Here is a 23,317-nt window from a genome sequence, read left to right on the forward strand (position 1 = left end):
CTGCAGACAGATCTGCTGTGGATTTTGAGCAGAGAGACAAAAAGATGCACACAAGTTCAGGGTCTGTTATTTATTTACATAAAAACACTGACTAGTGCCACAGTTCCACCCCTGAGCAAACAGCAGCTGCCTGTGCAGGCCAGGCTGTGTTTGCACACCTGTGTACTGAGAGACCCCCCCCACTTTGCTCTGGGAGCTGCAGGGGAGGGAGGAGCAGCCCCGAGAGGCTGAACTTGGCTCCCAGGTCCTCTCGCCCCTGCTGGGGGAGTGCTGCTGGCAGCTCTTGTCGCTGCCTGCTTGCCCCTTCCTTCTGCCTCAGGTGAGTGAGCTAAAAATACCCCCTACACCACATGCAAGGAGACCCTACAGACCCTGCTGGGCCCAGGGCGGCTCTGGAGCTGCAGCCTGGTCACAAACTCCTCTACTCTAGTGCCGGGCAGCCGGGACATGCCGGGTGTGCTTTGGCTCTCGGGGGGCCGGGGCTGCCTGGGGCGGTCCCTGCCCTCAGAGCCGGGCGGGACTGGGAGGAGCGCATGCAGCTGGAGCGGCCGCCGGGCAGGACGGAGGTGCTGATAAGGGTGCGGTGCTGCTGCCGGGCCCCTCTCTGTGCTTAGAGACAGCTCTGCCTCCCCTCGGGAAGGGGCTTTGCCACGGGGCTGGAGGGAGCTGTGAACCACATGGACACCTGGTGTGTGGCACTGCCCTGTCTCCTTGTCGCTGAGCCCCTTCCTGAAAGCGCCACAAAGGCTGTGCTGCATCCCCTGAGGGCACCGTGGGCTGCTTGGGTCCCCTCCTGGGCTCCCATCCCAGCACATCCCTGCAGCCAGGCACCCTCTGCACTGTGGGACTGGGCTGGGCATCTCCAGCAGCTGCTGGTTGCTGGGGTTGCTCCAGGTGAGAGGGGCCTCGCTCACACCTGGAGCACAATGGGGTACAGAGCGATGCCCCCCACTCCTGTGCACTGCCGGGCAGCTCCTATGCAGCGTCTGGGCCTGGACCCACCTCCCCTGTGCCCCAGTGTCACCAATCCAACTATTCCCAGTGAGAAGCAGAGCTGGGGGCAGTGGTGGCAGCTCTGCGCGGGAGGGAGCCGGGGATAACACATACACACCACCGGCGGGAAGCGAGGGGAGGGGCGATGCACACGCGGAGACGGACGGACAGACGGCAGCGGGGCGGGGCCGGCGGCGTTCCAGCGGCTCCCGGGTGCTGTTAGCACATGCGCTTGTACGTGTAGATGTAGGCCTTGCAGTTGGGACACGTGTGTGTCACGTCCTTGAAGTCATCGAACAGGCAGGGGATCAGGCAGCAGCAGAGATCACACCTGGAGCACAGGGAGAGGCAGAGATGCTGAGCTGGGGCAGCCCCTGGGCACGGGGTTCTCTCTGGGCCACGGGCAAGAGATGTGATTGGAGGGGCTGTCACCTCAGGAACCCCTCTGCTGCTCCAGTGCCACCTCTGTGCCGAGGTCCCCGCCATGCCCAACAGCTCAGCTAAGGCCACCAGCACTGAGGCTACCCAGGACCAGGCTGAGCACCCAACACAAGGCCCCAGCTCTGCTTGCAGCACCTACCCCACGAAGCAACAGAAGAAGCCCAGAAGGAAGCTCATGAGCCCAATCTCGTAGGAGATCTTGGTGGTGATGGCTTGCTGGCAGTGGGGACACACTGTCTGCACGGGGGCACCCTGGAAGATCTCTCCCTGCAGCACTGTGACTGTGGTGGCAGCTCCCGGTGGGACAAGCACTGTGGCCGTGTGGCCACCAGGAGAGGGGTAGGGGCCTGGGGCAGGGTAGTAGCCCATGGGGGCGTGAGGGCCTGGAGGTGGGTAGTATCCTGCTGTGAATGAGAAACACAAACAAGTGAGCACCTTTGTACATAGCAGGAGAGCCCAGATCCTTATTGGGGAGGCCCCACCCTGCTGCAACACCTCCCTTTGAGTACAGCCTTGGGGCCAGCCCTGCCATAGGCACTGTGCCCCCCACCCCATCCCAAGGAACTTCTCTGCAAGCTCCAAATGGCAGCCCCAACCCCCTCTCGTGTCCCCCCAGGGCACCAGGAAACACATGCAGCTACTGCCAATCCCCAGCCCCTGTCCCCCAAGCCCCTGCAGGACTCACCTGGTGGCACATAGGGCCCAGAGCCATCTGTGGGCATGTGGGGGGGTATGAACCCCGGCTGCGAGGGAGGCTCATATGGGGGGGGTCCGAACTCAGGAGGGGGGATAGGAACCCCCTGGGGCTGTCCCACCACTGGGGTGACACCCTCTGAAAGGAAACACAGTCAGCAGCCAAGGAGGCAGGGAAGGGAAACAGGGAAGGGAGACAAGAGGTGGGGGGCAACCCCATTAGCCACATCTTCCTCCGGGCCACAAGAAACCCAAATTCACCCCACAGCAGGGAGCAGTGCCAGGCTTTGAGCTGGGAGTGCTCCTGCTCTTGTCATTGCCCCTAGGACGTTTCCTGCCTCCCCCAAGGGTGACATGGGGACAGAGGGAGGCAGGCAGTCCCAGGGAACCCACACTCCTTGGGTGCTGTGTGGCAGTGCCACCCCCCAGTACCTGGTGCAGAGGGGGGGCCGTGCTTCTCTTCTATCAGCGGTGCCGAGGGGCCCCCCGGGTAGGGAGGCGGTGGGTCGTTGGACATTGCTCAGGCAGCCCTGCAGGGACAGAAACCTTTAGGTGACAGCAGCCCTTGGTGCCACAGGCACATGGAGCTGGCGTGGTGCTTGGGGATGGAGGTGACAGGTAACAGAGGAGGCCAGGGCTGGTGCCACCACTGCACCAGCCTCAGCTTCCCCCCCAGGCAGAAGCAGGGGTATGGCCACAAAGCTGGACAGGCAGCAACTCCAAGGTGTAAAATCTTCCTGCCAGCTCCGTGGGGCTTCCCTGTAAAGCCCAGATGGTGCACAGCAGCTCATCAGGACAGCTCTGGACTGCGTGGCCACGCTCCAGGGCAGTGCTGGGCTGCAATGTGCCGTGCCAAGATTTGGCTGCATCACTGGGGTGCCAAAGGTGGGAAAGAGTTGCTCTCAGCCCCCCACGTCCACCCTCAGTGACACAATGCTGTGCCCTGAGGGATGGCAAGACCCCTGCCCTGAGCCTGAAGTGTAAACTGCATGACAAAGGATGCAAACCCACAGAACAGTTCTAAATAGATCTCTCAATAAACCCAGTGAGTTAAGGTAAGACTATATTTAACAGCTGGAGCTGTTACTTTACATGGGGTGAAATTTACCTGTCCTCTTCCCTGCAGAACAGCTCAGAGGCCTTGGCAGCTGAGAGAAGCAGCTCCTCTGAGCAGTGTAGTTTGGAAGGTGACTTCTTCCACCGGGTCTGTGTCAAAGGAGACAGCAAGAGAATTACAGAGGTGGAGAGGAGGCACATCTGCAGCATTGTCCTGGCTGCCACACCAAACCCCTTCTCTCCCCATGTGCCCCCTCAGTGGCAGGCATGAGGCTCTGTGTCCCTGGCACGTGGCAAAGCCCCACTGACACGCTCTGAGATCCAAGGAAGTGCAACATCAAGAAACCTGACTTCTCCATTTCCAGTGGCTCAGTTAGAGCTGGTAGGATGTGACTAAATTGGGAAATACAAGTGAGAGGCTGCTCACTCAGTGCTTGGGACAGCTGCCATCAGGCATGGGACAGGGTGACATTGCTGTCAGAGCCCAGGGAGCAGTGCTGGGAGCTCCATCCTTCACCCCAACGGGCCAGGAGCAAACGTGACTCTGCTTGTCCCGTTTGCTGCACCAGAGCCACGTGCTGGGCAGCCAGCCCAGAGCATGCCAACCTCCCCAGCATGGCACAGGCACCAGGCCAGGCAGCCAGTGCTGCCCCAGCCCTGCATTGCAGGTGTGCCCACAGAGGTGCCCGTGGGGCTCAGCCACCTCCACCTGCAGCTGCCAGGTCAAACAGAGCCAAAGACTTGGCAAGCAAGGCAGGAAGGGCCCATCCCTCCCTCACCTGCATGGCTTTGCTTCATTCTACTCCTTTTTTTTCCTGCTTCATGCTCCCTGCCACCCAGCAGCCTCCTGCTAGGTAGCAGGAAATTTATTCAGTCCCTGGAGGAGCACCTGACCTGTTGCTGCTCCCAGAGGAGCACACTGATCCCCCCAGGAGCTGAGCAGATTCCTGACACAGGGTCTCCCCCAGGATGTCCAGATTTCCTGATTAGAATTTCTCCCCCAAAGTTGAAGCCAGACACCTTCAAAGAGTAACAGCAGGGCAGCTGGGGGTCATCTTCCTCCTGCTTCTCACTCTAGTTTCTTCCTTAAGAGCCAGGCAAGCAGAGTTGCCATGGCAGAGAGCATTTCCAGGCACACTGCAGAGCCTGCCTTCTCCTTCAGTGACCTACAAAGCTCAAACTGGGCCGTGCTCCTTTTAGCTCAGTGGGGATGTGAAGAAAAGGAGGATTTATTCTTCTCAAAGTAGCCAACCCTGTACATCCAGGAGCCTCAGACCTTCCTGTGCCCACGCCTGCAGGGTTTCTGGATGAGCCCAGCCTAACCAGAGCATCCCAGAGTCATTACCTGGGGACACCAGCCTGCCAGGGAGCTTTCCTTGCCCTCACAGGCCAACTGTACCCACAACAGATCTCCTCCCATTCCCGCTCAGATGCTGCTTTCCCATAATAATCTTTCAACACTCCCCAGCTTCACTCCCCCCATGAAAGCAGCTGGCAAGAAAAGGCAGGAGAGGAGGAGTCCTCACCTGCCACTCCATCAACACCCATCAGATGAAGCAACAGCCCCAGGGTGAGCCATGAATGCTGCCACCCTGCCCAGGAGGGTGCCAGCCCTGGGTCCCAGAGCCACACGTGCCCTGGGATGGTGAGGGAAGCTGTGGGATGCAGGGCCCTTCTGCCTGTACTTGGCAGGCTCAGTTGCTCCTAATGCAATATTCTGCTTATTAAGAGAGATCTGTAAAGAGCAAGATGTTGGCTGTGTGCCCTTCCCAGGAGGAAAATAAAGCCTGTTGCTTTTAAGCCTCTTAGAAGCTGTTTCTCTCCTGTGCTTTCTTTCATCTTAATGTGAGCAGCACAAAACTCAGCCCATTTCTGACAGAGAGCTCCATGGGATACCAGGGGCACTGGGCTTCCCCTGGCACTGAGCTGCCCCAGGGTATCCCTCACCACCCTGGCACTGACAGCCCTGCAGTATTCCAAAATTATCAGGTTTAAGTTCAAGATCTGATGGAATCACCAATGTCTTGTGCAGGTCCTTTGGAGCAAGGACACACTGCAAGATCCTGAGACTCAAAAGGAGCTGGTTATCGTAGCAGGATGGAGGGAGCAGATGCCATTTCCAGCTACAAATGCAGATTAGCTCTTCTCAACTGGAATAACAGCTTTTACTGGTTTCCTCTGCAAACTACAGAGGATAAATCCATTATGGAACCAGAATCATCACAATCAGATAAACACAGAAGACAGGCAAAGGACCCCATGTTCCCCAGGGAATTGATATTTGCTAAAGAAGATGAAAAAGAAAAGATTCCCATTAACCTGCTGGGGCACCAGCAGTGTGATAGACAGCCAGGGCAGCACAGCTCCATCAGAGCCTCCATGCAGAAAGGGCTTGGCCCACCCTGGCTATGGCCTCAATCCATGTGTCCTCCCCCTCTGTGCTCCCTGACCTCATTCCAGGCAGCTTTTGGGTGAGAGGATGACAGCAGATTTCTAGGTCCCCTGCTGAGATCACAGGGGCAGCTGTCAGCCCCAAGAGGTCTGTCTGAGGCTTCTCACACAGCCAAAGCACCGTGGGGCAGCACCCAGCCCTGCCTGTGGGAACACAAAGCTTTCTAATCCACCTCCTTCCTGTGCTCAGCAGCCCCCAGCTCAGCTAATGAGGGACTGTAAAATCCCAGAATGGTTTGGGTTGAAAGGACATTACAGCCCATCTCATTCCACCCCTGCCATGGGCAGGGACACCTGCCACTGTCCCAGGCTGCTCCAAGCCCTGTCCAACCTGGCCTTGGACACCGCCAGGGATCCAGGGGCAGCCACAGCTGCTCTGGGCACCCTGTGCCAGGGCCTGCCCACCAAGAGTTTCTTTCCAATTTCCAACCTAACCCTGCCCTCTGTCAGGGTGAAGCCATTTCCCCTTGTCCTGTCATTCCAGGCCCTTGTCCAGAGGGCATGGATCAATACCACAAAGCCTCTGGTTCCCATCACTGACTTGTTCAAAACTGATACAAAGCAACTTCCAGCAGTGATGAGAGGAGCTGATGTGTCAGGGTCCAGCATCCCATGCTGGCTGTATTTCCCTCTGTTACATCACTGCAGAAACAGTTTGGGATTCAAACATGGCAAGAGGAAAGGTCTGCACATCCCACCTGGCTTCCAAACAGATAAGGTTTGGAAAACCTCATCAAAAACAACTGGTGTGCAGGGAATATTGTGCCACCAGAACAGCTCCTAACACCATAAACCAGATAATGCCACGAAGAGGATGGACATGGATAATTCAGATTTGGTCTGCTCATGCCATTCTTCCCCAGCAGCAGCTGTTTGTGCTTCAAGCTGCCTCCTCACAGATGAAATCTCCACGGGTGGGACAAACCTGGCAAGGGCAGAGCAGATGCTGGCAGGTCCAACTCATATGTGAGCCCTGATGGTGCAGTGCTGGCCCCAGCAGCTCTGAGTCAGCCTCAGAGCAGCACTGAGAGCCATCCCACAGCTGAAACAGCCTGTGCTGTCCTTGCTCCTGCTGCACTTGTGACTGAGATGCAGAGCAATTCAGCTTTGCTTCTTCCATGGGAGCAGTGCCTCCAGCCCCTGAGACAGGAAGCAGCATTTGTTCATACTCAGCCACGTTCAGTGACGTTGACACTTCAAAAGCTGCTGCTGCATATTTTTGGAGCTCTTCCTCCATGAAAAAAAAAACTTCTGATATTTGAAAAAGGAAAAAAACACACTAAAATTCAATGAATAAATAAGAGAAAATTTACGAGTCCTTTCAGCTTCACTGCACATCAAAAAGATGCAGATTGCAGATTCCAGGCTTTTGGAAACACAGCTTTAAAATCCAAGAGTCCTGAAGATGCTGGGCCCTCACTGAGCCCAGCATTTAGAAATGCTTTAGAAATAGGAACAGCATTGTGGCCAACACCATCGCAGTTTTCCTGGCCCCAGTATGCCACAGGTTATGTGCTCCAGAAACTGGAAAATACTCAGACTAGGAAGGCACAAAAGACCAGTCAGATGCTGGCAAAATGTCATTTGAGCCAAAGTCTGTTACTCTTCAAAAGGAGCTTTAGGGGCAGCAAGGAGGGAGAACCAAGCAGGGTGTGCAGAGGGGGACAGAGCCATACCCTGACTGTGGCAATCCCAACTGTCCTCCTCCACAACAGCATTTCTGAACAGCACCTCCAAAACCCAGCCTGGAGCTGCACGTTCCCTGTGTTACACCTGTTACACCTGTGTCTGGAGCTCACAGGGATGTTGCCCTCTCCCTGTGCTGTGCCCAAAGCTTGCAGGGCTTTTCCCTCTCCCTGTGCTGTGCCCAGAGCTCACAGGGATGCTGCCCTCCCTGTGCTGTGCCAGGAGCTCCCAGGGATGCTGCCCTCCCTGTGCTGTGCCCAGAGCTCACAGGGATGTTCCCCTCTGCCCGTGCTGTGCCAGGAGCTCACAGGGATGTTCCCCTCTGCCCGTGCAGTGCCAGAGCTCACAGGGATGTTACCCTCTGCCCGTGCAGTGCCCAGAGCTCACAGGGATGTTCCCCTCTGCCCGTGCAGTGCCAGAGCTCACAGGGATGTTCCCCTCTGCCCGTGCAGTGCCAGAGCTCACAGGGATGTTCCCCTCTGCCCATGCAGTGCCAGAGCTCACAGGGATGTTGCCCTCCCTGTGCTGTGCCCAGAGCTCACAGGGATGTTGCCCTCTGCCCGTGCAGTGCCCAGAGCTCACAGGGATGTTCCCCTCTGCCCGTGCTGTGCCCAGAGCTCACAGGGATGTTCCCCTCTCCCTGTGCTGTGCCCAGAGCTCACAGGGATGTTCCCCTCTGCCCATGCAGTGCCCAGAGCTCACAGGGATGTTGCCCTCTCCATGCTGTGCCCAGAGCTCACAGGGATGTTCCCCTCTGCCCGTGCAGTGCCAGAGCTCACAGGGATGTTGCCCTCTCCATGCTGTGCCCAGAGCTCACAGGGATGCTGCCCTCCCTGTGCTGTGCCCAGAGCTCACAGGGATGTTCCCCTCTGCCCGTGCAGTGCCAGAGCTCACAGGGATGTTCCCCTCTGCCCGTGCAGTGCCCAGAGCTCACAGGGATGTTCCCCTCTGCCCGTGCTGTGCCCAGAGCTCACAGGGATGTTCCCCTCTGCCCGTGCAGTGCCCAGAGCTCACAGGGATGTTCCCCGCTTCCCATGCAGTGCCCAGAGCTCACAGGGATGTTGCCCTCTGCCCGTGCTGTGCCCAGAGCTCACAGGGATGCTGCCCTCCCTGTGCTGTGCCCAGAGCTCACAGGGATGTTGCCCTCTGCCCGTGCAGTGCCCAGAGCTCACAGGGATGTTGCCCTCTGCCCGTGCAGTGCCCAGAGCTCACAGGGATGTTCCCCTCTGCCCGTGCACTGCCTAGAGCTCACAGGGATGTTCCCCTCTGCCCGTGCAGTGCCCAGAGCTCACAGGGATGTTCCCCGCTTCCCATGCAGTGCCCAGAGCTCACAGGGATGTTCCCCTCTGCCCGTGCAGTGCCAGAGCTCCAAGGCTTTGCCCTCTACATGCGCATGCCCGCTGACACAGCGTGCAGGGACGTGGCTCAGCTCCCACCACGCGCAATCCCCCAGGACAGCTCTTACCTCCAAAGGAAAGGCAGCATAAATCTCTGCTGAACAAGCACTATCAGTGGTTATTTCTGCCTGGTTTTTATGCAGAACAACAAAAAGATGTTTTCCATGCAAACAAGCCAAAGCTCCCCCTCAGCTTTGCCTCTTCCCATGCGCATTTGCTGCCCCCAGCCTGCACACCACCTCCCCGGAACCAGGAGGGGAGGAATAAACAGCACAGAGTGCTTCAGCCTCCTTCAGAGAGAAGGATGTCCTGGCATCCTTGACCATGTACCCACTCCTTTACCCGCTGTTAACCTCGGCAGCACCTCCTCAACTCCTCATCCTGGTCTCAGCCAAGGCAGCAAGAGGGCGCATGCCTGCAACGCTCTGCAAGGCGGCGATGGAAACAGAAACCCAAGTGAAGGATTGAAGGAAAGGTCTGTTCTTTTTCTGAGCAACTCAGCTGCGTTTTCCCAAGTCCAAGTCACTGCCAGGAAGCATAAACCCACTGTTCAAGAACAGCCAGGCTGCTCCCAGAACAGCAGATTTCTTCCACACTTCTGCACTAAGATTTCAGCTGCAGAAAACTGCTTCTTCCAGGAGGGTCAGGCTGTTCCTTCAGTGCAGGCACAGAAAGCTCAGCTGGCAAGGCAGGCCAGCAGCTCTCCTTTAAAACAAAGGAATGCTGGAGAAGAAGGTTTTTCGTCATTTGAACCGGGTATGTCAGATAGCCAAAGCTCCCTGCTCTGCTCTCCAGTGTGTCAATCTCCAGAGGAGCTTCCCCATCACAGTAGTTTACCTGGGGACCTTGCACGTATCGTTTGACCTTCTGTGTGCCACCATCACCCAGCAGACAAATCACCTCAGAGCACGATCCTCGCTGGCAGCCAGGTGCTGTATCCAAAGCAAGATTTCTCAGGGCATTAAATCCAAAGCACAATCAGATAATCTCCACAGCGCAGCCCCAGCTCAGCTGCCCTCGGCCAGAGATTCGAATTACCACTTCCAGCAGCTCCTCTGCGTGGATATCAGAAAAACCAGACACAAAATCCTCCTTGCTTAAAACAAGGAGGCTTCATCTGCAACTCCCACAAAGGGTTAAGTGCGGGAGGAGCGCCTGCAGGACCTGCTGCCGCCTCTGGGATTCTCTCCAGGGCTGTTCGCCTCCGGATGGGCTGACCATTCGAGCGCTCTTGGCTCTTCACACTGGGGCTGCAGAAACAGCCCTGCCAGGACCTGCTTAACCTGAATATTTAAAGAAAAACCAACCAAAATGAAAAGAACAAACTGGGCTAGCTCGTTCTCTCTGCTGTTGGCTCCCAAGACGTGGCACACGGCTCTGGGAAGCATCCCGTGCTGGCAAGAGCTCACGGTGACACCCAGGAGCCAGGAGGGGCTGCAAGGGAGGAGGGGTCACAACCCCACACTTCAAAACTGGACCCCAGCTCTTCCACGTGTCAGGACAATGGGGAAAGTTGAGGTGTAGACAGAGCACTCTGCACTAACAGGGCAGCTGAATTTGGCCCCCAAAAGCCAGTCTTGTGAACATGGAGCAAGCAGGGAGCACACTGCAGCCGGGTGGCCCCACAGGCTGCCACTGTCCCATCAGGAGGTGCTCACTGTTCAGACCCTTCCAGCAGGTGTCCCGGCTGCACTGGAGAAGACAGGCTGCAAAACACCAGGTGTGCTCATGGATGTGATTAAAGCAACATTAAAGATAAAGCTGAGCTCCTCTGCATCCTACCCATGCGCTCCAGAGAGATGAGAAAAGGAGGGTCCTGCAAGCCAAATCCCTGGGGAAGCAGAGAGCTTTTCCATGAGACTTTCAGTGCAGTTCACAAAGAATCCAAGCTAACATTTGATGACATCCACGGGAAAGCATCCAGTGATAGCAGCAGCTGTTGCCTCCAGTCCTCTGTATCTACTTAATTTCCCCCCTGAGAGGATACATCCTGCATTACATCATCCCTTTGATATCTGTTAATAATGGTGATAACACAACCTGCCAGAATCTCAAGCAACTAAACCCAACATCTACTCCAACAGTGTGATTTAATGTAGCATGAAACACAACTGTGCCACAAGAATAGCTGGTCATTTAAACAAGCAAACAAAAATACCCCAGCTCAAGAAGCTTAACAGCAAGCAGAAGCCTCAGGAGGTCGGGAGAAGATCCACAGCTCTTAAGCACAGTCACAGATCTTAGCTCACCTCTGAGGGCAGCCCAGAACAGAGGCTTAAGGATGAGTTAGGAAGGGATCAAAGGCAGAACTGTCAGTCCCTCCCACTCCCAGCACTCATGGTTTGGAGACTGGGCAGCCTGGAGGTTCTCCATGGAGCACCCCCAGTCATCCCCAGGCACCAAGTACTGCTCTTCAGTTACCTACACAAAAAAGCATCTCCTGCTGTCAGCATCTGCTGCCTTTCATTTGGGGGACAGCAGCACAGAGCAGGTGAATATACAATGAGTACCCACTATGTCTTACAGCAAACCCCAGGGTTTTACAGATTCCCTTTCCAACATCAAACTAAAAATATTTTATTTCTTTAAACACTCATTCTTTCATTTCTCCCTCCTTCTACAGAATTTTTTGAGAGAAAGTCAAATAACACAGCTACATCATTGCTGAATCAAACTGAGTACATGTGTGACGTCCATTAAATGACACAGAGAGCTTCGAGGGAGGAGGAAATTAGAATCAGAGCTGATCAGCAGTTTTGCATTTCAGTTTCAGATTTAATCAGAGCCCAAGAGCGTATTCAGAATTCCCTTGCAGATTTTGCAACACAATGAAATAATTTTGAATTCATTGGTGGTGATTCCAGATCCATTTTCGAGTGCTGTACAAAACATATGCCAGGCACTGATGTTTCCTCACCCAAGGAGAGCAGCAGCTTGCTGTAGCACTGCTCCAGTCTCCAACAACAGCATTTCCCATGCTCACAGATCCCCCTGCCTCGGCGCCAGAGAAGCTGCTGACACTCAGATTTAACTGGTGCAATGTCACCTTGCACTTTTTCTGAGGACTAGTGAGAAGTGCTCTGTGTCACTCGGTTTTATGTAAGGCCAAGGCTCACTCTTTGCAAAGGAGTCTGGTTTGGGGTTCAGCAGGACCGTGTGTGTAAGGCCTGAGATCCCTCCCGAGTCCCACTGCCAGCAAGGAGCACCCACACACATCCCAAGATGTGCACTGGAGGAACTCTTCCATGCTGAGGCCATTCCTGTTAGCACACTCATTCCTTGCTCCCATAGAACTTCCCAGTTCCAGACTGGGACCTCTCCTGGAGTTGCCCAGGGCCACCAGCTTGGGGCTGGATTGTCCTGGCACTTGGACAAGAGGAGGGCACCTGGCACTGCCCTGCTCCCAAGCCCAACTCATTTGAGCTGCTCAAAGACTGATGACGATGTCCCAGAGGGGAAAACCCTTGGACTAATCAACAGCCACTGAGTGTACCCAGTGCTGGGCACCCCCAAGTTACACAGAGCTCCTGCCATCCCCAATTCTTCCTCCAGTTCCCACCAGACTTGACTAGTCCACATTGACTTCCAGGTCCAGTAAAATAATTTTCACTCCTCCATGACTGCGGTTTCAATTTGCAGCACCAGTTCCTGCCAACTGCCTCATAACCCCTCCCCAAAGCTCCTACTGAAAATCTGGGACAGAGCTGGACTCCAAGCAGCCCTAACCTACAGAACACCCCTCCCCAGGTCCCTGCTCTGGGCTCTTCCAAACCCTTTCTCTGTCACAACAACACCTCAATGCCTTGCTGCTCCAGGAAAAGCATCGCTGCTCAGAGGCTTGGAGCAGTCCTGAGGCAGGGTCACTGCTCCCCCAGCAGAGGATGGGACAGGGGAGATTCAAGCCCATAATAGCAGGATGCCCTCAGGGCAGGTAAACAGCTCAGCTGCTCAAATCCTTTCCTGAGCCTGAGGAAGACAGAGCAGCTGCCACAGTTACGACACTAAACCGGCTGGGAACTGTTTTCTCTCACATCAGAACAGCTCAGCAGGCAGCTCCAAACTGAGCTCCCACCACGCTAAACCATCCTGAATCATGGCAAGGAGAGTCTGAAAGGCTAAATTAACACCCCCTGTGGCAGCCATGAACTCTGGGGGAAACCTCTGCTCCCAAAACACAAATATGCTCCAGATGACACCTCTGTGGAAGAGCTGCAACAAGCCCAGGGAAAGAGCTGGTATTTAACACCAGGAAAGGGTCTCTAGTCCCTGCCTGCTCAAAGCCTACGTGAAGGTTTTGGAGGAGCTGAGTGGTCCCAGCGGCGCAGGTGGGAAGGACAAGCTGAGGCTTCAGCACAGGCCCAGCCTCCTGTAAGCACTTCCTGATACAGCACAAAGCAGAATAAAGGCATTTAGTTAATTAGGAGACAAACCAAAGATGCATCTTAGAAAAGGGCATTATGCACACATCACCAGCAGCTTTTTATCCAGAGCTCAGCTAAAAACACGAGCCCAGAAGAGTGGGCAGCAGCCAAAATCCCATCCTCACTGCACTCCTCTACTCCATATTCCAGGCTTTATCCTCCCCTCCAACATATGGATCCAGCTCCCCTCCTGCCACAAGCTGGGTGACTGGCATCCCTGAGGAGCTCAAAAGCATCCCAGGTTGGAGTCACTGCAGCAGGGGTACAGCTTTGGCTCTGGTCCATGATTTCCTCCCAAGATGGAGCTGCACTGCATCCCATGGGTTCCTTTCCCTCCTTTTAAAATTAAATGCTTTAAAAGGAAATGCTTCTCATTTGGAGAAATAATCAATAAATTCTACCAGGCTGCTTTTCATTCATCCCCAGCCAGAAATCTAATCTCCTGTTAGCAGCACAGCCCTGAACACATCATTTATCTGCTGCAGGTACCAGCACGCGCAGATTTTACAGCTGGAGAGAGTGGAGCTGCCTGCATCACAACCACTAATTTATTCTCAGAAAGGCTAATTTAATCTGGCAGTGAATGTTCTCAAAGCCTCCTCACACAGAGCAGCTTTTCTCTTGGTTGGCTTAACAACAATACAGCATATCCAAAAACGTGGAGGGATGCTAAGGAAGAACACTGCCCCTGTGTTTTGAGCCCTCTAGTCTGAGAAATTTTCTTGGTAACTACAGGCTTTGAGAAAACATAGAGTCCCTCTGGTTTTTTCAAAAAGCCAACTGTATTTTCAAGGCAAATATACAACAGTTTAGGCTATTTCCCCCTCACATACAACTGTGGCTTGACAGAAAGAGCTGGATTCTTAATAAAACTAAACCCCAGCAAAGGTTGTTCAGTATTAAACAACTCATTCACTTCCAACTGCACATCAAGAGCAACAGCCAGCACACCTGGCCTGGGGGGGTTCCCTGCCACAACAGGTGACTTTCCCCAGCCCACACTACAGGAATAAACTTCAGAACAAATCCAAAAGCTTTTTGTTTAAAAAGGCTGGGTAACTGCACCATGAAGTATTTCAGAAAGAGCCTCCTTCAGCTTCCTAGCCTCTGCCATCTGCAGGGGGGCAATAAATAAGCCATCAGAAAGGGTTGTTTTCATTGTTTTTAAATTCTAGGTGGTATTTTCCCTTTACTTGTCACAGTACACACAAAGACAGAATGTACCCACAGCCAGGCTGGGCCACCTGACCCTCCATGGACGTGGCACCACATGCTGGTCTTCACCTGGATCTACCCCTTGCCCAGGAGACCCCTGGAGAGCCAGGCACAGATCCTTGGAGTCAGAGGAGCTACACCAAGGCAGACTGAAGCTTTACAATAGACAGAGCCATAGCAGTCTAACCCTCCATGCTCAGGACTGCTCCCCCCATCCTGCTGGGAAAGAGAAGCTGCTGCTGTGCAAGCCTGGATCACATCTGAGAGGGCTCCTTTGCCACAAGGGCAAAAACGTGCCCCAGATGACATCCAACAATTTAGGACAACTCAGTAATGTGGGAAAAAGGCAAAAATCAGAGGGAAGCAGAACATTTACGCAGGCCACAGAAGAAATAGAGAAGAAAACAACACAACACTCCCCTTGTTTCTATCTGTCAGGAATTGCTGTCCCAAGAGTAGCCTATTCAGAAACCAGGAAACTCAGAGAGCAGCAGGGAAGGGCTGAGTCATGGCCATTTGGAAAAAAAAGAAACAACCCACAACAAACCAGCCCAAAAGGGAAGGAGAAAAACCATGGGACAGCAGCTGTTCCGGGTCTTGGAGATATGAACAAGTCAATCCAGAACACATTAGTCAATCTTTATTTTCAAAAGCTCTGCAAACAAATGGCACTGCCATTAAATTCATCTGACCCTCCCTCTGCTTGTGGGAAGCAAATTGTTGTACCAGGAAAAGTTGCTGGTGCTTCCCAACACCAGCCCCTGTCTGCCAGGACACAAATTGCTCCCAGTTTATGCCCTGGTTTTTGTTCCTCTGCAGCATTAGCATCCAAAATTTTACAGGCTGGACAAGTGCCTTCCCTTTGGAAAAGCACATCCATCTCAGGGATGCCATTAGCAGAGGGTGAGGAGCCATTTCCCCTCCCCCCAGTGGAAGGGAAGGTAAAACACATTTGGATGGGCTTCCCACAACTCTGTGAACAGATGAGCCAAAGCCAAGTGCTCCCATCTCACATCCAGCCTCAGCACAGCCTGTCTGGCCCCCAGCAAAACTCTTCCCACATGACAATCTTTGTTCTGCGACCTAAATCAAATCAATTGCACAATAATTCTCCCCAGGACAGTAATCTTGTTCACTCACCCATCATCTGAGAGATTACACCTGCTCTCCAGCTGTGGGGCTCTGGGAGGAAGAGATTTCTGAGCCATGAGGGGCTTATTTTTCATACAACTCCTTGATGATCCCTCACAAATCAGGGAAGGGGGGGTGTCTATCTGTTGTAACATGGCATCCCCAAAAGGGGTAATAATTACCATTGACTCCATGCTTCTCAGAAGGCTGATCAATCGCTTTATTTTACTATACTCATTAAGAAACCCATCGACCTTAGAGACACAATACAGGTGGACCCAGTTGGTCCTTGAATCCAAACACCATCACCATTGGCCAGTTAAGAAACCACCCTTTGGTAAACAAATCTCCATAACACATTCCACATGCTCACAACAACAGGTGCAGCAAGTGAAGATAAGAATTGTTTATCATTCTTTTCTCTGATACTCTCACAGCCTTTCCCAGGACAATGCCTGGGAAAGTTGTGCCTTACTCTCTGTGGCCAGAGAGCTGCTGCTACATCTATCTTTTCAATCAAACAGCTGTGTTTGAAAACATATCTGGAAAACACCTTTTAATTCATTTTCTCTTGCCCTGTGGGGTACTGCCAGATTGAAGTTGCAAAGGTAGGAAGTGGGAAGCCCCTCAGAGCTGCTGCTTGTGGGGAGTGGGTCCCCACAGGACAAAGTCTGCTGTCCCCAGCCTGTGGCAGATCACCTGTGCTCAGGTGTAACTGCTCACCTCTTCCCAGCTCTGGGAATGGCTGGGATAACCACAAGCCCTTCACATGTAAGCCCAACCTTGACACAAACTCCAGAATGACAGCTCAAGGAAACTGTCCCAAAGCAAACAGGCTCTCATGGTTTAAACTGTGAGTGAAATTCATTTCTCTGCAAAATGCAAGGAGCAAAGAAAGATGAAACACAGCTACAGCATGGGCCTATGTGCATGAATCACAGTAAGGTGTGATGGAATTTAGGATTGTAAGACAGAATGCAGGAGGGAACAGTAAATGTGTAAGCTTAAAGCAGAATACTTCTTCCAAAAACATCTTCCAAAACTGTTAATAGGGAGCCAGGCTGTTAATGCAAGGTAGGGAAGATTTTCCTTCTAAATGTAGAGACTGGGTATGAAAGAAGGTTGAGGAACATACACAGGAGAGACAGCTCAAGGCAGTGGGACCCACATCTCAGCACAAATGCTTTATCCTAATGATGTCTCAGGTTTTAGCTTTTATATTTTTCAGATTCTGTACAGCTTCAGTGTGTACTTCTGAGCTGCATATAAGGGGATAGTAAGCTCTCTTCACAGAGTAGGGAGACAAAACAATTCTTTCTCCAGCTGGGGACCCAAGGACAAATGATCCAAACCTCAGGCCCAAGAGCACAAACAATGTGGACTGAAGAGGGAAAAACAAGCAGGATGGGACTTCATAGGCTGGAGCTATAATTGAACAATTAACTCCAATATGCAAATGGAGCAGAACTTATCAAAGTGACAAACACCGTGACCAGTTGTGCATTTTGTGACTATTTTGGTTCATCTTGGGTGCAGCCCTAGCTGGGCTCTTGTGCTGCCCAAGGTGGCTCCATTGAGGCCTCTTAACAAATCCCTACTTTATTCTGTAACTCTGTCCAGCCTCTGTTCTAAGTCAGCCATCACTAAGATCTATAGGAGAACTAGGGAATATTCCATTTTCTTATGTATAAAGGAGGGAAAAAATAGAACTATTACTAATGCACAGTAATCTTACTAATCACAGTAAAAATGAAATATATTACTTAATTTGCACAGAAAGCCCCAGGTCAGCTCTTCATTCTCTGATGATCTCAGGTTCTATCATGCCAAGTGGTACAAAGTCAAACATGCATTGCCAGCAGCAGCTCTGCACAGTTCCTAAGATGTTAATCACATTGCCACCTTTTGGGGCTATTTCTTTAATTTTCTTACCCTCAATGCAGGCCTGCTAAAAGAGACCAGATTGAAGACAGCTGCACTCAAGTGCCTCACGTGGAGATGTGCAGCATGCAGCACTTTGCTCCTGCCTCCATCCTCCACCCAGACCATGACCAGAACAGGGCTCCTCTCAAACAGCTGTTTCTCACCATCACAAACACACAAATTTAAGACTGAAGCCACAAGGCAGCTCAGAACTAAGGGGCCCAAAGCAAAACTGTAACAGCAGCCAAGAGCCTCCCTGAGTGTTTCACGCCAGAAATAAAATCTGAGCTCCCCTTGCCTCAAAGACTTTATTCTGGTGAGAGAATTGATTGTGGTTTCCTATGGCAGCTGCTCCAGTTGCATTCCCTTTGATCAGAGGAGGAGACAGATCCTATGCAGAGCATATAAAGATCTGACACTGCTCGTGAAAGTGGCACTGCTCCTCTCCAGCTGTGAGATGGATACCCAGTGCTGTTTGGGAACAGCAGGAAAACAGCAAGTGAACATCACATCCCAAGGCAGAAGTTGCTCATTGTGTGTTTTTTGAAGGAAAAAGTGTACACAGACCTCTGTGTTTGCACACTTGTGTGCTCAGGTGCCTTGCTCTGAAACCTTCAGAAGAGATTGGCTCCAAGAGATTAATTAATCAAGAGATTGGAGTCCTTTGCCTATATAAGAGCTGCAAAATCAGGTCCTGGAAACAAAACCAACCAAAAACCTCCAGCATCTTGCAGAACCACTAAAGTTCCGACTACAAACCATTACTGTTCGTGTATCAGGGAAAAGGGAAGAGTAGTGCACAATTCAAGTCCTTTTGGGACATCACTGACTGCTGCTAAGAGCCACCAGGCATATCAGCATCTATTTGCTGTTTCCTGACTCTCCTGCCCACCCTGTGCTCAGCACCTTTGCACAGCCCACTCTGGGACAACACCTTCTGAGAAGCCAGCACACCTGTCTAGAAGCTCAGCTATATTCAGTCCTGCTGCCTTTGTCATTATTTTAATCTCCATATTATGCAAATGTTATTTATTGCCTCTCTGGCTCACCTGGCAGCCACCAGCCTTTCCTGGAAAGGTACAGGAAAACTGTCACATGGTACAGAGCCCCGCTAATAGTGGCAGGAGTGAAGAACCAGCCCCACTGCAAACCCCACAAAACCCACTATTTTAAAAAAATTGAGGTTCTTTCAATCCAGGATAGTCTCTCCTGATTAAAGCAATCATAAGAAATCACATATAGGGCTGTACAACGTAGCACAAACAGACACAGAACTCTGAATTTCATACTTCTCTTTACCCACAACCAGAAAACAAGTCTTGGATCAGAGCAGATACTAACAAGTTTGTGTATTTCCTTCCAAAACCACTCATCCTCATACTGGATCCTTTAAACACATGCATTTATCTGCTAAATTCACATCAGAAAGGGAAAAACTATATTCTTTTACATAATAAAATTACTTTCATCCCTTCTTTGGCTGTGTTAGTGAGTAAGACTGGCAGTGACAACAGTTTTGCAGGTGCCAACACTGTGACAAGGACCCAAACTCCCCCCAAAACATACAGATGCTGTGGACAGGCTTTAGTCTGGGCCCTGCCTGAACATCCCTCAGCTACAGGAGCACCTTAGCTGTGCTCCCAAGATGTGTTTGCCCTCTGTGCTCCATTCAGAAGGAAAGCAGTGCCCATTGTGGCTTCCCAGGCACAGAAAGAGCTGATTTGGAAGCGACCCTCACAAACAAGCTCATAAACCAACACCAGGTGCTGAGGGAGACATTCTCCCTCCCTTGGTAACTGCAGCTGAGACAGAGCAGAGCAGGAACACAAGGAAGTGAGTTCCAGAACTGAATCTGAGGTGCAAGACCTCTTGAGAGAACACAAGAAGCTCAGCACCGTCTTCCATCTTATTAGGGAGGGTTCTGAAATCAGAGAAGCTCCCTCAGTGTGACCTGTCCCTGTCACACCTGTGGCAGGATGTTTTGGTACTCAGTAGGAGCACACACATCCCACTCCCAGCACCACCCTGAGCACACACAGCCACCGCAGCTCCACCACCCCTGTAAGGGCAGGACTGACCACGTTTGCTCCATTTGGCATTGCTCAGGGACATCTGGGGACACTGCTCCGTCCACCTGCCCTTGTCACAGCCATGAAGTCACCACCTGTCTGCCTCCAAGCAGGAATTAGCTCCTCACGTAACACCTGAGGAGAACAGAGCAGGTACATGGCTAAACACTTCCGGGGATTTCCTGGGGCACATGGATGTCACCACAACACTGACACAGAGAAGCCTTTGGGAGAGGGAAGTTTGCAGCCTGTGCTTCCACACGAGTTTGTGTAGCTCCTGAACATGCCTGAATGACAGACTGAGGTTATACACCATGCTATGTCTGTGTAATACTCACTGTAGTTTTCCCTGCTGCCTACTCTGGTCACACTCTGAAATCAGCAGGGCCCCTGCTGAAATTAAAGCCCCATTTTAAGTACTTTGAGAGAAGAGAACAAACAGGAGGCTCTTGTGCATATTCCCAGAGAGTTTCTCAGAGAGTTCTACATACAGCCCAAACCCACTAGCATTATAATTTAAAACATTGCTACTTAAAATCATTGTGCCTGACCTCATCTCTACCACCTGATATTTTAGGCTCAGCCTAGAACTGACAACTGCCAGTCCCCTCCCTGGTTCTCACTGGTGCAAGGAGACCACCTCAGAGCAGCTTCTCCTCTGGCTAAGGGGCACAAACTACATTTGCACGGACCTGGAGAAGTTTAACCTTGAGATTGGCTCATGTGGAGGGTTCAGAGGACACTGGCATGGCAGTGTCCATCCCAGCCTGCATGTTCCCACTCCTTTACACAGCCCTGGAGCTCTCCCCATGATCCCAACCTCATTCCTCTGTTTAGCAGAAACCACCACCCCCTGTGCTTTTCCTAAAGCAACCAAACACTGCCTTACAGCTGCTACCCTCTGCCTTTCCAGTCCCCTTGGGAGGGAGAACCCAGATCTCACCATTTTAATGGTTAAAAAACCCACAACTTCCCACTAATGTTTATTCCTTGGTGTTTGTTGCTGTGCCAAACTATGCCTTAACTGAAGGAGCTCTCTTCATTTCATACTGCCAATATCATCATCCTCACCATCACCATTTCTCTTCCTGCTTGTCAAGACACCTCAGCTTCTTTCTACTCCTCTAAAATGGGCTCATCATCCCCCCACCACTGGGCGAACTAGTCTCTCCCGAGCAGGACTGACTGGAAACACACACACTCGTTCCTAGGCCTGTTTCCCTGCTCTCCCGGGATGTGCCTGGATCACATTTGCTCCTCTTTCAGCGGGATGTGTCTGGATCACATTTGCTCCTCTCTCAGCTGTGCCCTCCCTGCAGCCCCCGCCGTCCTCCCCGCCAGCCCATGACCTCGGCCGGGCAGCAGCGCTCGCCTTACACCGGGAAGTCTTTTCCCAAGTACACGACCTCGCTTTCCACCCGATTAAATTTCATCCCAGCCCTCCCGTCCCAACCCTTCCCGGCAGTGCTGAGGGCACAGAGCTGGAGCTCTGTAAGATTTTAGCAGTACCCTGCGACACTTGGTCAGCGATAAAGGCCCGGCCGAGGCCAGGGCTGCCTCCCGCTGCTCTCCGGGCCCATGGCCCCATCCAGCCGGACCTCCCCGGCCCCGCAGCGAACGCTGCAGCCACGGTCGAGCACCGAGCCCTTCCCTCGGCCTGGTTCCTCCTCACAGAGTTAACCAGGGCTTGATTTCCATCCCTTTCCTTCCCAAGAGCGTAGTGCTGCTCTTCTCCTGCCTGCGTTCCCGTCTGCGCTCAGTGTCTCCCCAGTGCCGAGTGTCCTTCCGTGCTCGGTATACCCCCTCCGGTTCTCAGTGTCCCCTCATGCCAGGTGTGTCCCCCACCCCGTGCTCGGTGTCACCCCCTGTTCTCAGGGTCTCCCTCCAGTGTGTCCAGACGGCCCCGTTGTCGGGCGGCCGCCGCGGCCTGTCCGGGGCTGAGGGGGCCCGGGCCGCCTTCCCGCCGCAGCCCCCGGCCCCGCGGCCCCCCGGGTGCCGCCGGTCCCGCACCGATCCCCACCGCCCGCAGGCACCTACCGGCTCCCGGCGGCGGCTCCGGCACCTGGCGGCGGCGGGCGGGGCGGGCCGGACTGGGCGGGCGGTGCCGCGGCGGGGCGGGCCTGGGCCGCGCTGGGCCAGCCGGGGGCCGGGCCGGGCCTGCTGCCGCTGCACTGGGCCGCTCCGGGGAGCCACGGACGCCGGGAATCACAGCGGGCTTTGTGCCGGAAGGGATCGTAAAAATCATCTCGTTCCATCCCCTGCCGTGGGCAGGGACACCTGCCACCAGACCAGGCTGGTCCAAGCCCTGACCAGCCTGGCCTTGGGCACTGCCAGGGATCCAGGGGCAGCCACAGCTGCTCTGGGCACCCTGTGCCAGGGACTCAGGCCCCTCACAGGGAAGATTTCTTCTATATATCTCACCTTAATTTCCCCTCTTGCAATTCGAAGCCATTCCCCCTTGTTATGTCATTCCATGCCCTTGTCCCCAGTCCCTCTCCAGCTCTTTTGGAGCCCCTTTAGGTCCTGGAAGGGGCTCTGAGGTCTCCCTGGAGCCGTCTCTTCCTTGTCCTGCCCTACCAGGTGTCCCAGCTGATGCCCCACATGATGCCCTGCTCTGGCCCATGTCCTGCCCCACAAGGTGACATGCCCATGCCATGGATTCTGGCTGCCCCAGGACTAGGGAGCCTGTGGAACCACAAAGGTACCTTTCTGGCTCCAGAGGTCTTAGCTGCACTGCAGGGACTATTTGAAAGAGCAGTATTCTAACACAGCCATAGGTTTTCAGTCACTTCTCACCTGCCCCTAGGGCTCCAGAGATACTTGCTCTGAGATTTAGGTGTGCTGAGTCCCATCCTGCCCTGGCAGCTCTGCCTGTGGGCACTCTGGGCTGGAGCACACAGCTCCCACTCCCCAGGCAGGAACAGCTGTATGCCTTGCAGGCTCCTCTTCTCTCCTCCCTGTGTCACAGTGAGTGGCCCACCTGCAGGTGACAGCAGGACAGACAGGCTGTCCCCATCAAGGCACAATCTAGTGGGAGTCATTGCCATAGCCCCAAGTTAAAGTTTAGACTCTGAATGGAAGATGCTGTATGTAAGATCAGAAATATCTGCCTTGCTCACACCTTGCAGCACAAGAATGTGTTGTGGTGGCTTTGTGCCCTCCTGTCTTCTCCACGGGCAGCATGGGGCTGGCCCACAGCAATTTTAGCATTTGATCCCTTGTGAGACCTGGCAGCCCCAGGCCAGTCCCACCTCACATGTTGTGACCTTGGCTTTGAGCACAACCACAGAGCAAAGGCAGCAGCATTTTGCCAGCATGATGAAGCTGAAGCTGGGACGTTTCTTTCACTTCAGTTTGCAGGAGCTCCATGGGTACCACTATGGGCTGGCTGGGTGTGGCTGGTGCTGTGGGCCCCAGAGAAACACTCCCAAGCCCTGGTCTTCACAAACTTCTTAGCTTCCCTTCTTTCCATGACCCCATGCCTGTGGGGACCTGGTACCAGCAGTCAAACCCATGTTCCTCAGGTCACAGACATGCTGCAGATGATCACCACCCTCTGCTCCCTAAAAACTACGGCTGAGGGCTCCCAGCTGCAAAGTTTCCAGGAGGTGCATGCAGCAGAGCTGGGCCAGTTACTGGAGAGCTCTTTGCAGAGAGGTTGGGCTCCCCGGAGACCTGCATGAATGGCATAGGGGCATGGGGTGACTGGGATGGCAATCTTACAAAAATCCTTATGGAAAATGCACTGAAGCCTCCTAAAAGGCTGCTCTGGCTGCAGTGACCTGCCTGGGTCCATGTCACCCTCACAGCCACTGGAGCAGCCACCCACCCCTGGTATCCC

The 23,317-nt window shown here is 53.3% G+C and overlaps 1 protein-coding gene across 2 annotated transcripts; it reads right to left on the reverse strand.

Annotated features, from left to right (window-relative positions):
- Positions 1-55: 55 nt before the first annotated feature.
- CDIP1 (cell death inducing p53 target 1) lies at positions 56-21,574 on the reverse strand. 2 transcript variants are annotated; one of them, XM_059862245.1, is made up of 6 exons: positions 21,514-21,574; positions 3,236-3,333; positions 2,560-2,657; positions 2,120-2,266; positions 1,574-1,835; positions 56-1,324 (listed from the first exon to the last, which is right to left on the reverse strand). In XM_059862245.1, the coding sequence occupies exons 3-6, from the start codon at positions 2,642-2,644 to the stop codon at positions 1,213-1,215; spliced, it is 606 nt and encodes a 201-aa protein (XP_059718228.1). In that variant the 5' UTR covers positions 2,645-2,657; positions 3,236-3,333; positions 21,514-21,574; the 3' UTR covers positions 56-1,212. The 2 variants fall into 2 exon arrangements, with proteins under 2 accessions (XP_059718228.1, XP_059718227.1); XM_059862244.1 differs by having other exon boundaries at positions 1,574-1,838.
- Positions 21,575-23,317: the final 1,743 nt, after the last annotated feature.

This window comes from Haemorhous mexicanus, chromosome 17 (genome assembly GCF_027477595.1).
Source record: "Haemorhous mexicanus isolate bHaeMex1 chromosome 17, bHaeMex1.pri, whole genome shotgun sequence".
Taxonomy (NCBI): domain Eukaryota; kingdom Metazoa; phylum Chordata; class Aves; order Passeriformes; family Fringillidae; genus Haemorhous; species Haemorhous mexicanus.

Bases quoted from the DNA above. Each gene is read 5' to 3' on its own strand.
- CDIP1 (XM_059862244.1), bottom strand. From the start codon at position 2,644: ATGTCCAACGACCCACCGCCTCCCTACCCGGGGGGCCCCTCGGCACCG. The intron at 2,267-2,559 runs GTACTGGGGGGT...GTTTCCTTTCAG, and splicing joins CGGCCCCCCCTCTGCACCAG to AGGGTGTCACCCCAGTGGTG. The intron at 1,839-2,119 runs GTGAGTCCTGCA...TCTCATTCACAG, and splicing joins TGGGCCCTATGTGCCACCAG to CAGGATACTACCCACCTCCA.